The sequence below is a fragment of the Rhinoderma darwinii genome, chromosome 8, assembly GCF_050947455.1.
Source record: "Rhinoderma darwinii isolate aRhiDar2 chromosome 8, aRhiDar2.hap1, whole genome shotgun sequence".
In the NCBI taxonomy this organism is placed as follows: domain Eukaryota; kingdom Metazoa; phylum Chordata; class Amphibia; order Anura; family Rhinodermatidae; genus Rhinoderma; species Rhinoderma darwinii.
The window spans coordinates 112,918,957-112,934,026 of record NC_134694.1 but is presented as its reverse complement, the minus strand read 5'-3'; the positions used below and the strand labels follow the sequence as shown (position 1 = coordinate 112,934,026).

The window sequence follows — 15,070 nt, the reverse complement described above, 5'->3', positions numbered from 1 at the left end:
AGGTCTTGGATTACAATATAAGGAACTTAGCTCAGGTTAGGAGTGCGTTGTTCAATAGCCTATCACTTCAAGTCCCATCATTTCCTAGACCTAGAATATTTAGAGGGGAAATCCACCATAAGATACTTGAGTGACACATCAGAAGAGGCCATCGGCGGGGTACCTGACTTCTACCGATTCCGAGATAATCTTAGATTTCCATCAACTCCAACATTGTTCTTGGAGCATTGCCCCCCTGGGTGGGGATCGTGAAATATCAGAAGAGGTTTTTACATGGAATTCCCCTTTAACATCTTAACACTTAAGCTACATGGATGATTTTTGGTGGTGCCATCTCACTTCTAAGATCATCTATGAACCATGATCCATATCTTTAGCCATGGTTGTGCATATATTTAGGAAGTACAACCAGAAGCACAATTTGAATTTAACAATAGGAGTTCATGAGAGCAAGTGACTGACAATCAAATATGTATGGGGGCCACGCGACTCTCCTCCGACAGCAGAAGTTAGGGGAAAGGAGGGGTATGTTGGGTTTCAACATGTCTGATCCTTTGTTCTCGCGGTAGAAACGAGGTGTCTGGCAGTGGCTTATTCTCCTGTACTCATTGAAATAAACATGCATGCTCAGCCAAATTGAGCGTGCATGTTTATGGAGGACTCGAGATAAATGCCTGTCTTGGTCGACAGTTAGTTAAATGTGTATGGCCACCTTTAGTCATTCTGAGACAGAGAGACAGAGAAAGAGAGAGAGCACCATTTGAAACTTTACATTCTGTTACTATGTAGGGTTGGACTGGCTCAGAAGACGTCATTAGTCCAAACTTCGAAAGTATAATGACGTATATTAAGTCTTCTTCTAATCATAGAAAGTTCCAACCTTTAGGACTATGTCCATGGACCCAGCTGAAGGTACGGTAGCACCGATTGTGGAGAAAGCAAGGTTACAAAGCTTCCTAGCCTTCCTGAAGGCCCATCTATACAAACAGAGATTATCATCCAGATCCCAATGGTTACAGTCACTCATAATGGTCATTGCCCCTTGTAAATGCGCACAAGGATAAAATTATCATTCATACTTCACAAAATTTATCTTCTTAAGATCTGGCCAATCTCACGATCATGCATAAAAGTTTATTGTTCCACTTGTTAGGTGTGAAGAGAAGTCTTAATGAGTGGACCAATATGGCTTATTGGACTTTATGGTAGAGAATAAGAAGAGATAAATCTTCAAGGGGTAGTCTGATCAGAGACAACCCCTTTCTGATAGGAGCCACCAAGTGATCAGCTAATCACCGCGGGTCTTGTTCTCAACTACCACAGAAAACAGCTGATTTTTCTAGGGAGAGTCACAGCCAGTCAGACATTTCCATAAAATACATGGATGGCTCGGGTCCGCAAGAGCTGCTCTTACAGGATTCCATTCCATTCTGACTCATAGAGGGGGGTCCCAAGCAGAAGACCCACCTCTATGACATCCATATGCCCTAATAGGACAAATGGGCAGATGTTGTCTCCACAGGACAACCGTTTTAATTGGATATGTCATCTACTCAGTGTTCTGGTTGACCTAGGCAAACAATATTTTTGGAATGTAGGACATAGTAGACAACCATGGAGTAGGTTATATTTTTTGTATAGTTATATGATGTTCTATAGTTTTTAATCTAAATGTCTATGGCCATCTTGAATGGGGTTGTTTGCTTTGGTTTAATGGTAACGCGGGCTGGTTATGAGGGGTCCCGCCGCCAAGACTCCTCACGATCAGCTGTTATTGGCCGGGGAACCTCAAGTCAAAGACTCATGAGGCATTCCATAGCACCCAATAAAATCAATGAGCGTCTATTGACTTTATTGGATTTTCGAAGTCCTCTAGTACAGCGCGTCAGACTTCCTGTAATTCTCTGCTCTGCTTAAAAAAAAAAGGGGGAAGGGTATTAATCCAGGTAGCCCATCTATGACCTAAAAACACCCTTATAGGTTGTCTAAAGCAAACAACTCCTTAAAGTCTAAGTTTGTATGACATACAGTATGGAGGTTGGTAAAGAATACAAACCTTGTCTTACAAGGCATAAGCACCAAAATAGGTGGCCCCTTTTTCCCTCTTGAGATATTCTGTTCCTGTGGTCTGAACGTACAGTATATCCCCCTCTTCAAGTCTAAATGCACCACCTTGAAAAATGGACTTGTTCCACCCAGCACTGTTCCCTTTATTGGCGGTCGTGGCTCCGGGCTGTTCACAAGCTGTTTTATCTGCTCGGAGAAGCTGAATCTTGTCTTCATGTTCAATGGACTCCAGAATCACGCTAAGGGAAACAAAATTTTTGCTGTCCTGGGGACACTGTTGTCCTCCGAAGGTGGCCTGAGTGTATATGAAGTACAGGCCCTTGTGCTTGACGTGTAGTTTGTTGTTCTTGAGTGTCAAGTTTCCTTGGGTGAAAGAGTTGTCTATGTGGGTGGTCCATGTCAATGTGTTCAGAATATATGGATCGGCTGTAAGTAAAGAAATAATGGAAACAATTTATTATGTATGTAATCTTGACCTGCAGGTATGAAGATAACACAGATACTTCGCCAGGCGGCATAATTGAGCATTCATAACATAGTGTATACATATATAATGTGCAGGCACTTAGAGGAGTCCTCTGGGCTGTCAACGTTTTTTTTCCAAAATTTACAATTCAAGGATTTTTGAAAATCAAAAGTATTGACATAACTTTCTCCCATAACGTATCCCAAATACAAGGGGGTTAATCCTTATTCTCTAATAGTGGGAGGAGACATATAAATTGCTCCTTTATGCCCCTAGTGGTCAACTATGATACAGGACAGCTGGTGAACAGCACAGATATAGTCGTAGAGGGACATTTATTATTACATGAAGTTTCGGGCTTGTTAGTCCTCATCGGTGCAAGATCTAGAAGACCATGGCTTTATGGAGTAAGGTTTAGAGAGCATCGATAAACTCATTAATAAATGGCCATCAAAACGTCCTTTAATAATAACCACATTCCACTATTCTCATTGTAAACATGTCCTGCCGTTCCTATTGGCACAATAGGGTCTGTTTGATCCATTCTGATTTAGTGAACGGGTTATCTGGTTCATAAAACCCATTTCCAAATGCATTATTGGGGTATCCTGAGCATTTGGCATTTACCGCAGAGATTACTATCCTAGGCTGGCCCTGGGTGCCCCCATTTAGGATGACATCTATTAGCCAGAGAGAAGAGTGGCTACTAAGAGCATCTCTGTTTCTGGAGGACCAAGGATGTCCATCAAATACACAAACAACCCATTGATTGCTATAGGCACCATGTAATGCTTCATTTCCCCTGTGGTGGCACTGCAGGGAAATTGAACTCTTCTTTCAGGAGCTCCCTCACAGATTACAGCTGATCACTGGGCTCCAAACAATGGGACACCTTACGATCAGCTTATCATTGGCGGAACCATTTAACAAAGACAAGTAATACCTTTAAGGGTAATGCCGAAATGTATATTTTTATCTCTACAGTCACTGACATGCATTTCTATAACTGATGTTTACCTTGAAAATGAGCTGCGGGCCTCTCAGGGGATCTGTGCACTATAAGAGAACGGAAAGAATTAGGAGTGTTGCACATTATAGAATTTTTTTTTTTTACATATCCAATGTATCATGTGTTAACACACAAAAATAGGAACTTAAAGAGGACCCATCACCTCTCCTGACATATATTTTAGTAAATACTTGTATTTCCCATGAAATCAGAATTCTGGAACATATTTCATTACAACTATATGTTGTGCCGTTCCTCTGTTATTCCTCTAAGAAATGTATGAATAAGATGACAACTGGGTGTGACCATTCTCCTTATCAAAAGGGTGTTTCCCTAAACAGTCTCACTCTGTCAGCACTGATTGGACACTGTCAGTCTGTGTAGGGACACGCCCCCAACTGGTAACACCCTGTTGTCAATTTATTCCTACATTTCTAGGAGGAATAATAGAGAAACGGCACAACGTAGGGATGTAAGAAAAACGCTCCAGAATTGTTATTTTATGGGGAATACAAGTATTTACTAAATCAGACATGTCAGGAGAGGGGATGGATCTTCTTTAAACTCATAGATCTTAGGCTATGTTCACACGGGGTCTTTTGCCGAGTTTTTTGACGCGGAAACCGCGTCGCAAAACTCGGCAGAAACGGCCCGAGAACGCCTCCCATTGATTTCAATGGGAGGCGTCGGCGTCTTTTTCCCGCGAGCAGTAAAACTGCCTCGCGGGAAAAAGAAGCGACATGCCCTATCTTCGGGCGCTTCCGCCTCCGACCTCCCATTGACTTCAATGGGAGGCAGGAGAAAGCGTGTTTTCTGCCCGCGGCGCTCATGGCCGCGGGCGAAAAACGGCGCGATAATTGCTATTCACACGGAGTATTTTGGGGGAGGAATATCTGCCTCAAAATTCCGTTTGGAGCTTTGAGGCAGATATTCCTCCCACAAAATACTCCGTGTGAACATAGCCTTAGGGTTGTCAACTTTTCTTTTACACTTTAGACTCTGTTTTCAAAATAGTCTGATCATGTAGATAGTAAGGCCCTGTTCACAGAGTTTTTTTTGCAGGCAGATTTTGACCTGCCTGCATGCCGTTTGCCATTTTCTTTTTGAAGGTGAGAAGGATGTTCATATAAAGGTCACTGGTCTCTGTATTAGACAATTCTTCATGACATACAACACAATATAGGACACAGGAAGACGAATAAACCTACACACCTAGAATAGCATTGGAAACCATATCATGACAATAATGTTGATCTCTAAAGGGATAAACCAGTTCCAATACTGCCTAGCATAGAGTATTTGTTATAAAATAGCATAAAAGTATTGCAAAAATATGTTTCTCCTGCATTGTCCTCATGACAACACTTCCTTTCTGTACTCTTGCCGTGCAGCCTTTTCATAGGAATATCCACATAATAGCCATATGCTAACTGACTCTAGTTAAACAATATACAATGTGGATATTAATGGGGATGGAAGTTTAGATCCTTTCAATGTCCCCATGACAAGGCTGAAGATTTAGAGCGCCGACAGGAAGGGTTGTCATGGGGACACAACTGGAGATGAACTGCTGACATCCAACTTATTAATTCAAAAACTGATAATGCGGCAAAGAAATGAGCTATTGAGACATTTTTAGGCACTGGGGCAAACTAGGAAATGTTTAAAATTGTGAAATGTACAAGATTTTACCAATAATTCACCCCTTTACGCCTAACCCATCCACTGCTCTGCCTACTTTTAGACACATCTCTTAAAGTACCAGCCACAGTACCACGTGAAAATTTTTCTTGCTTTGCTTGATGCTGACACTTTACAGATTAGAAAAAGGATCACATGACCTCGGACGAGCTTCCCCATAATGCTTTGCAGGCAGCCTTCCCAAAGTGAACCGTGGTTCTCCCTCTCGCTGCCCCTTTATGTTGCTGTCACTTTGACATTACTGATGCTGGTTTGGTGTTAAAAGTTTGAAAAGGGGTTGGATACGGTCTTAGAAGACATCAGAGAGTCAGACGCGAGTTTTCAGGCCAGTTGGGGAACTTTCGATTTGCAGCGAATTTATTTGGACCGAATCGAAACAGTCGATTCGCTCTAATCGGACCCAAAACTAATTTTGTGAAATTAGCTCATCTCTACCTACATTTTGAGAAAGGCTTCTTGTTTTGAGGTTAAGCAAATGGTTAAAACCTAAATCCCTAAGTAGAATCTGACTGCTGCCGTAAAAAAATAAAAATGCATGAGACCACAGTGTGTACAGATGTAAAGTCTGAACAAGCTCTAATAAGGGCAATGGGTGATAGAATTAGGCTGGGTTCCCACGGGACGGATACGCTGCGTAAAAACCACGCAGCATATCCGACCTGGTACCCTGTGGTGCATTTTTCGGACGGAATTTCCGCCGCGGAAGGCAGCGGTAAAAACCGCTCATACTTACGTATGTGATTGGCTGCAGCAGTCACTTGGGATGCAATGTCATCCCAGGAGGCCGAAGTATGATTTTTTAAATATTCCGTAGTTGTGTAATCCCTGCGAATACGCAACAAAAGTCGCAACAATCGGCTTTCTGTTGACGGTTTTGCATCCCCAATGAATTCAATGGGGAAATCCCGCAACGGAAAAACAAAAACGCAGCATAAATTACATGTTGAGGAAATAAATTCTGCACCGCAGTCAATTTATTAACGTTTACGCTGCGTTTTTTTCCACAGCGCGGGCATGATATTTTCTGAATCTTATCCACTTTGCTGCTACTGTAAATGCTGCGGAATTTCCACACAGAATTCCATTGCGGAAATTCCGCAGGGTTTACGTTATGTGGGAACCCGGCCTTAGGATGCCTATACACGCAGCGGTCATGTTGCGATAGTGTGCTGTAAGTCCGCAGCAGGAAGAGTTGTGGGGTGATGTATATCTCTTGGGGGATGCTGAGATGGGTGAGATAAGGAATCCTAGTTTGCTGAGTGTTTTGTTAAATGTGTGTTCTGGGACTAGATTTCTATGCAATGGCAGGTGGGATTGATAAAGACCTGTCCCTCCCTTCTCCACACCAGTACGGGCGTTACCCCGAGCCCAGTTAGCTCAGGGGAAGGTACAGAGCCAAAAAAGCTGCCTACCCCGCCTACCCCTCATCCCAGCCTTTCATCTATGACCCTCAAAGGGTCACAGGCAATCTAAAGCGGACAGTCATAGGTATTTTGACTTGTAGCAAAACGGGGCAAAACTGTGTGCGGTTTGACCACGCTGTTCTCGGGGCAAGACAAGCACCCTTGATGGCCAAGGCAGGGGTTTCAGGATGTGCCCCACAAGCCTTGGTCCCTAAGCTTCATCATGATAGCTGTTGGATGAACAATCATTCATATAATCTTCCCCACCAATTCCTTGTGGTATTATCTATAATACATACCGCCATTGACCACCACCCCATCCCCTCCACCCTACCATGTATCTGTAGTAGGGTCTACTCGCTCCAGCAGCTTCTCTCCTCCACCTAATGGTGCCAAATGCACCCGCCTTCCCAACCTACCCCTCATCCTAACCTTGCATATATGACCCTCATAGGGTTACAGACAATCTAAAGCGGACAATCATACCGTATGCTCCTTGTTCATTTTGCATATACAGTGTCTAAGGGACAGCCTGAACAAGAAGAATAACTTGAAGCTTCTGGGCCCCAATGCAATCTCTGTAACAGGGTCCCCACCCACCAAGTGCCATTCATAATGCTGGTGCCTTTTTTTGCTGCAGAGGGGCCTTTGAGCCCCCATTGGCTCCATTGGCTCCATTGCCGATACCGACTACTACCTTTGCACCCCCTATAGCTACACCCCTGTTCATAACTAATTAGGGAATTTTTCACATTATACATAGCATGGATTTAAAACAAGTCAAGACACAAAAAGCTAAAGCAAGACCCTGAGCATAAGACGTCAGTGGGGATAGGAATGTTAAAAATGAACACATGGGAAATAGACGTAACCTTACCTGGATGTGTCGACCCTTGATGATGAGGCGTCTTGGCTTCCTTCTGTATAAAAAGATTTAATTGTTAATTTAAACCTAATGTGATGTACCCAGAATAATGTATAAATCTAAAACATCTGGAGAAAATCTACTATACTAATCTTTCTTTAAAAAAAATTTTTGACACCAAAAACAAAAACATCCCCATTAAAAATTCGTTTTTGAGTTTAATTTAATTTAATTCAGCTGATTCTTAGTTATAGCTGTTCCTGGGACAGCTGGGTGATGACCAATATGGCTGCCACTCCTAACCTTAAATCTCCCTTGCAGCCAGGTCTAGGAGAGCTGGGTGACGCTTTATGGATGATGTATTAGTTGCTGTGTTGGATAATATCACCCAGCTTTACCAGAAACTGATATAACTAATAAATGGCTAATTAGAATTTGGAACAACAACTCAACGACTTCTGTTAAATGTGATTAAACTAAACAAAAAGATCCAAAACGAAAAATTTTTTTTGTTTTTTCTATCGGGACTCAGTAAAAAGTGTGAGATATCCTACCTTCACCGGAGACCCTCCGGCAAGACACATGAGACAGAATAAGGTCATCAGGGTTCCACATCTTGAATTAGCAAGGCTCTCCAAACCCCATGTGCTTCTGGGTAATGTCACAGGCATGGCAGCGAATTTGAGATTGGAAGGATGATGTAGTTGGCAGCTTTGGACAGACAGTAATGAGGGAAATGTGCCAGTGACCTGTCTTATAGCAGTGCAGACAAGAAGGTGGGAGGAAATAGCAGGGGAAACCCACAATAACCCTAATGCGGAAGCTGAAAAGCACGCAAAAAAAAATAATACAAAGTTACAGAGAAACTCAGGTTGAAAAAAGACACAGGTCCATCAAGCTCAATCTTTCCCAGATCAATTATATATCATTCATTGATAAATTATTTATAACCCTCTATATCATTTGTCATTAGATAAGCATCTAGCCCTTTTTTGAATGATGTCATTGTATCCACCATTACTACCTCTTGGGGTAGGGTATCCCATAGTCTGACTACTCTAACTGTAAAGAACCCTTTCCTATATTGATGCCTGTATTGCCTGTCCTCCACATGTAAAGAATGTCTCCTGGTGCTTTGTACAGTACTTGGAAAGAATAAATGATGTGCCAGTTCTTTGTATTAACCACACATATAATTATATAGGTTAATAAGATCACCTCTAAGACGTCTTTTATCCAAGTTGAACAAGCTAAAAAAAATTTCGACCCAACTAGCTAGTCACCACCTTTAAATATTCTCCAGTTCTCCTATATCCTTTTTACAATGTGGAGCCCAAAACTGTATTCCATATTCAAGAAGATGTCTTACAAGGGATTGATAGTGTAATATTACATTGGAGACCACGTTTTTTTCTCCCTCTTTTTATACACCCTAAATCTTATTTGCTTTTGCAGCTGCTGCTTGACATTGAGTACCACTGCTTAGTTTACTTCTAACCAGAATACCCAAGTGGTTCTCTTGTTCCAGTTCTTTTTATTGACCACACATATACTCATACATGTTAATAAGATCACCTCTAAGGCATATATTTTTCTAGCCCTTTATTATAAGCGACACCTCCCATCCAGGGGTGTAACTAGGAAAGACTGGGGGCTCCATAGCAAACTTTTGACTGGGGGCCCCCCTCCCCTGGGTATCATACAACCCCCCCTTGTAGATAGTGCGTCTCTATAGATTCCGCCACACAGCGCCCCCTATAGATAGCACCATACAGCCCACTGTAGATAGCGCCCTACAGCCCACTGTAGATAGCGCCATACCCATCCCCCTGTAGATAACGCCATACAGCCCCCTGTAGATAACGCCATACAGCCCCTGTAGAAAACACCATACAGCCCCCTGTAGATAATGCCATACAGCCCCCTGTAGATAATGCCATACAGCCCCCTGTAGATAACGCCATATAGCCCCAAATCGCCTCTGTAGATAACGCCATACAGCCCCCTGTAGATAACGCCATACAGCACCCCTGTAGATAACGCCATACAGCCCCCTGTAGATAATGCCATACAGCCCCCCTGTACATAACGCCATACAACCCCCTGTAGATAACACCATACAACCCCCCTGTAGATAATGGCATACAACCACCCTGTAGATAACGCCATACAGCCCCCCTGTAGATAACGCCATAGAACCCCCTGTAGATAACGCCATACAACCCCCTGTAGATAACGCCATACAACCCCCTTTAAATAACGCCATACAACCTCCCTGTAGATAACGTCATACAACACCCCCTGTAGATATCGCCATACAACCCCCCCCTGTAGATATCGCCATACAGCCCCCCTGTAGATAACGCCATGCAACCCCCCCTGTAGATAACGCCATACAGACACCCCCTGTAGATAACGCCATACAACCCCCATACGGTCCCCCGGTCTCCTTATCGCTGGGCGTCCCAGCGAGCCCACATGTATCCACTATCCTGTGGATAGGGGATGTATGTCTTTTGTAGGAACAACCCCTTCAGTGGCGTCGTGCTGTAGCAGCCATAGCGGCTGCTAGCGGAGCCTGCGGCCATGGGAGGGGAGCCTGTGACGGCGGCCCTCATGCTGCGGGCCTCGTAGTAGCTGCTACGGCTGCTATAGAGGTAGTTATGCCACTGCTCCCATCCCATTTAATAATCTAGTCGCCCACCTTTGAACACTCTCCAGCTCTCCTATATCCTTTTTACAATGAGGAGCCTGAATGGCATAATCGAGATATGGTCTCAGCCTCAGCTTAGCTTATCCCAAGCTTCACTTTTTGACATCCCTTCAATAAACTAATTTCACTGCCTCAGGAAGCTGAGATCCATGCTACTCTTTGTTGCTTTCTTACACTAAAAAGTAGTTTGCACCCTTCATACTCTAGAATAAAGATAAGTTTACATACAGCAGATATGTATGTTCTGCAACTAAAAATCAGTCCATACATCTACATGAGGTTAAGAGAATAAAATGTATTTTTGGCTATTATAACCATATAATAACACAGTGTAACAATTATATTGTAGACATTAGATAGACGCTTGAGCTGCTGTCAGATTTCAAATGGTGGAATTTTGCTCTGGACATAAAGGCCCAAAAGAATGCTGGTCATAAAAGAGTTAAGTTTGTTTTCCCTATTTAGAGGAATTTCCTTTTTGATTCTCTCTGTTCGGTCTTCTGCTTCTGGTCTTGTGAAATTCTAAGTTTTCCTCTTCCTCTGTGACAGTGTTTTTTTTTGGATACACTGACAGAATCAGTTCAGCAATTTCTTTCTAATGAGCAATGTACAATGCAGAGAGCTATCTAATAAACAATGTACAATGCGGATAGCTTTCTAATGAGCAATGTACAATGCAGAGAGCAATCTAATTAACAATGTACAATGGAGAGAGTATTCTAATGACCAATGTACAATGCAGAGAGCTTTCTAATGACCAATGTACAATGCAGCGAGTATTCTAAGTAGCAATGAACAATGCAGAGAGAATTATATTGACCAATGTACAATACAGAGATTATTCTAATGAGCAATGTGCAATGCAGAGAGCATTATAATGAGCCAGGTACAATGCAGAGAGCTTTCTAGTGACCAATGTACAATGCAGAGAGCATTCTAATGACAAATGTACAATATAGAGAGCATTCTAATGACCAATGTAGAAAGCACAAAGTATTCTAATGACCAATGCACAATGCAGAGAACATTCTAATGACCAATGTAAAATGCAGAGAGCATTCTAATGACCAATACACAATGCAGAGAGCATTCTAATGACCAATGTACAATGCAGAGAGCATTCTAATGATCAATGTACAATGCTGAGTGTATTCTATTGACCAATGCACAATGCAGAGTGTATTCTAATGACCAATGTACTATGCAGAGAGCATTCTAATGACCAATGTACAATATAGAGAGCATTCTAATGACCAATGTACAATATAGAGAGCATTCTAATGACCAATGTAGAAAGCACAGAGTATTCTAATGACCAATGCACAATGCAGAGAACATTCTATTGACCAATGTAAAATGCAGAGAGCATTCTAATGACCAATACACAATGCAGAGATCATTCTAATGACCAATGTAGAATGCAGAGAGCATTCCAATGACCAATATGCAATACAGAGAGCATTCTAATGACCAATACACAATGCAGAGAGCATTCTAATGACCAATGTACAATGCAGAGAGCATTCTAATGACCAATGTACATTGCAGAGTGTATGCTAATGACCAATGCACAATGCAGAGTGTATTCTAATGACCAATGCACAATGCAGAGTGTATTCTAATGACCAATGTACAATGCAGAAAGAATTCTAAGTACTTTAGTAAAGATCAGATATTCTAATGAATGCTTTAAAATTCAGAGAGTATAATTTATTTACTAATGTCTACTCTAGGGCCACTTTAGTATGAGCGCAATACAGGTGCTCTTTGCATCAGTATTACGGACGCAACACCCAGACCTCCTGTGAGTCATGAGAACCGGAGTAAAAGTACCATAGGCTTCTTTGGTGCTTTAATTCTGGTTCTCATGAACCATGGTAGGCCCAGGTGTTGTGTCCGTAATACAGATACAAAAACGCTCTCTTCTAGAATTCACAAATTATTACATTTAGCTACCTCCTGTACAGACCAGCTGCATCATTCTGTCGATCTGCAGGATTCCCAGATGTTGGAGCTCCACCTATTAAACACTGATAGCCGAACCTTATATTCAGTCTAAAATTAAAGTGATCACGATGACGCGGGTCCCTGAGTCCCCTGTGTAAACAAAGCAGGGGTGCACATACAATGCTTTATCCATGATTTCTCCATTCACACAGGGGAATTGGGATCCATGTTCTCTTGATCACTGTAGGTCCCAGCGGTCAGACCCCCGATGATCAGACATTTATCACCTATCCTGTAGATAGGTGATAAATGTTGTCTATGGTAAAACCCCTTTAGGGTATGTTCACACGGCCAAATTTCAGACGTATACGAGGCGTATTATGCCTCGTTTTACGTCTGAAAATACGGCTCCAATACGTCGGCAAACATCTGCCCATTCATTTGAATGGGTTTGCCGACGTACTGTGCAGACGGCCTGTTATTTACGCGTCGTCGTTTGACAGCTGTCAAACGACGACGCGTAAAAATACAGCCTCGTCAAAAGAAGTGCAGGACACTTCTTTGGACGTTTTTGGAGCTGTTTTCTCATAGACTCCAATGAAAACAGCTCCAAAAACGGAAAAAACGCCACGAAAACGGCGCGAAAAACGCCGCGAAAAATGCGAGTTGGTAAAAAAACGTCTGAAAAGCAGGGTCTGTTTTCCCTTGAAAACAGCTCTGGATTTTCAGACGTTTTTGTTGACTACGTGTGAACATACCCTTAAGTTTTTGGGACAGAAAACAGATGATTGACAGCTACTTCCTGTGAGCCATATTTGCCCTTCTGAAGACAATATCTCTGCCACCCAGTCAGCCAGAGAGAAAACCTTAGTGTCAGATTGGCATGCCAGGTTACACGAGAGAAAATTTTTCTGAGGGATTACGTCAATCCTAAATTATGCTGCTATCATTGTGCACATTATTCTAAAATTTGAATAAGTGGTTTGTTAATCGATTTATGAGAATTGTCCCTAGAAGTAAATGATGGGCTCCAAATAGGATCCTGATGGATCTTTGGAGCCCATTATTGTGTCGGAACCTGCACCCACCAGATGATGATCTGGCACCAAAGGTGTAACTTGAAGCTGCTGGGCGCAAAATATGTAATGGTGCCCCCAAACTAACATGTGCCATTTATAATACTGGTGTCTTTTTATGTTGGCCTCCTCAGTCACCAGGGCCAGGATGTGACTGCTACCAATCTACCCACTATTGGTACTCCATTGTCTGGTATTCTGGTGAGCCAATCTGACCCTGATTCCTCCTCTTCCTCTCTCAGCTCTTATTGATAGTTAATCACATTGAGAATACCCTCTCCCCCTCCTTTTCCTCTCACTGTGTATCTTCATTAAATTGGAGTTCAATAGTGGCATCAGTGAGGCAGGAAGTAGCTAACTTCTCCATCTACTTAGTTTCAATAAAAATTTACATATCTAGAACTGTATCAGTGTTAAAGCACACTCTGACTTACATAACCTCAATTGTACATTTTAGGGAAACTGGTAATGCGCCTTACATAATGACTGGAGATGGAGTAATTTCTTGTGGTATGACTTTAGGTCTGAGGCCGTAGACCTTGAGCCAAAGTTCTCCCTTTTGTTTCTCCTTTGTGACCTCCCTGTAACTTTCACTCTTCTTTTCTCTCATTTGACTAGTGGTACCAATTTTGCTACAGGAAGAGATAAATGGCCATACATTGATGTATCAAACCACAATGATTCTCTGTAAGGGCCGAGTAGTGAAATTCCACTGTAGTTACGTCTTCTACCTGGAACCACAGACTGACCGTAATCAAAAACGAGGTCAAAGAAATGACGAAATGTTGACAGTAGGTGGGAAGACTGATATAGAGAGATACTGACCATTTACTTGAGAATAGGGGAAACCAGTGGGCATCTCATGTCCTCAATATGATTTCCTTATGTATAGGGGAAGTCCCTTGATGTGTGAGTTTTATGAAATGAAAATAAAAACTGCGTCCGTGTGGGCTACATGAAAGTCACCGACATTTGATTTGTTTTTAACTCACAGATCTGACACCAGATAACACAGGTAAATAGCAAAAATAACGGGTATTGCTCGTCAGGAGAAGATCATTTGGTGACAAATCCAAAACTAACAAAGTATACCCAACATCGGTGAGCAGGGTGGACATACCTTATGTAAAAACCTGTGCAGGGGTCCTGCAGATATAATGGGCCATTGCTACCTTAAAATAAATAATAGTGGTTCCTATTGTCTATTCTATAACATATAAGGGGCTACACTCCTTCATATCTATGTCTGACAAATACTGGTGGATTGGTACAGTGGTAAGGGATTTTCTGGAGAGCCATAAATGAGGTGGTCTATGGCTAGCACCCCGCTGTCGTCATATTAGCAGGTGGAAATCAAGGAGCCTGTATACTGTTTTTGAATAGGGGTCCTCTGTTGTGGGTGTCTATCACAAATATGTTTTCATCAGATAAGTCGTTGTGACATCACAAGTGCAAGTCGCTGACATCACAAATATGTTTTTGTCAGGTAAGTCGCTGTGACATCACATCTGTGTTTCTATAAGGTAAACAGCTGTGACATCACAAGTGGGTTTCAATCAGATAAGCTGCTTTGACATCACAAGTGTTTTTTTTTCTTCCATTAGGTGAACTTCTGTAACGTCACAAATGAATTTGAGTCAGTTAAGCTCCAATTTCTCTGTCAGGTAACTGCAGTGACATCACCAATATTTCAGATAGGTGTGACATCCCAAGTGGGTTTTAGTCAAATACACTGCTGCAACATGAAAACTGTATTTCTGTCAGGATAACAGCTGTGACATCACAATTGTGTCTCACTCAGGTAAGCTGCAGTGACATCACCA

General features: G+C 42.2%; 1 protein-coding gene across 1 annotated transcript; it reads right to left on the bottom strand.

The window, feature by feature from the left end:
* Positions 1 to 1,044: 1,044 nt before the first annotated feature.
* Positions 1,045 to 14,626, bottom strand: LOC142658881 (lymphotoxin-alpha-like). The gene is made up of 6 exons (XM_075834494.1): positions 14,368 to 14,626; positions 8,066 to 8,334; positions 7,524 to 7,566; positions 3,551 to 3,589; positions 2,057 to 2,493; positions 1,045 to 1,909 (listed from the first exon to the last, which is right to left on the bottom strand). The coding sequence occupies exons 2-5, from the start codon at positions 8,180 to 8,182 to the stop codon at positions 2,063 to 2,065; spliced, it is 630 nt and encodes a 209-aa protein (XP_075690609.1). The 5' UTR covers positions 8,183 to 8,334; positions 14,368 to 14,626; the 3' UTR covers positions 1,045 to 1,909; positions 2,057 to 2,062.
* Positions 14,627 to 15,070: the final 444 nt, after the last annotated feature.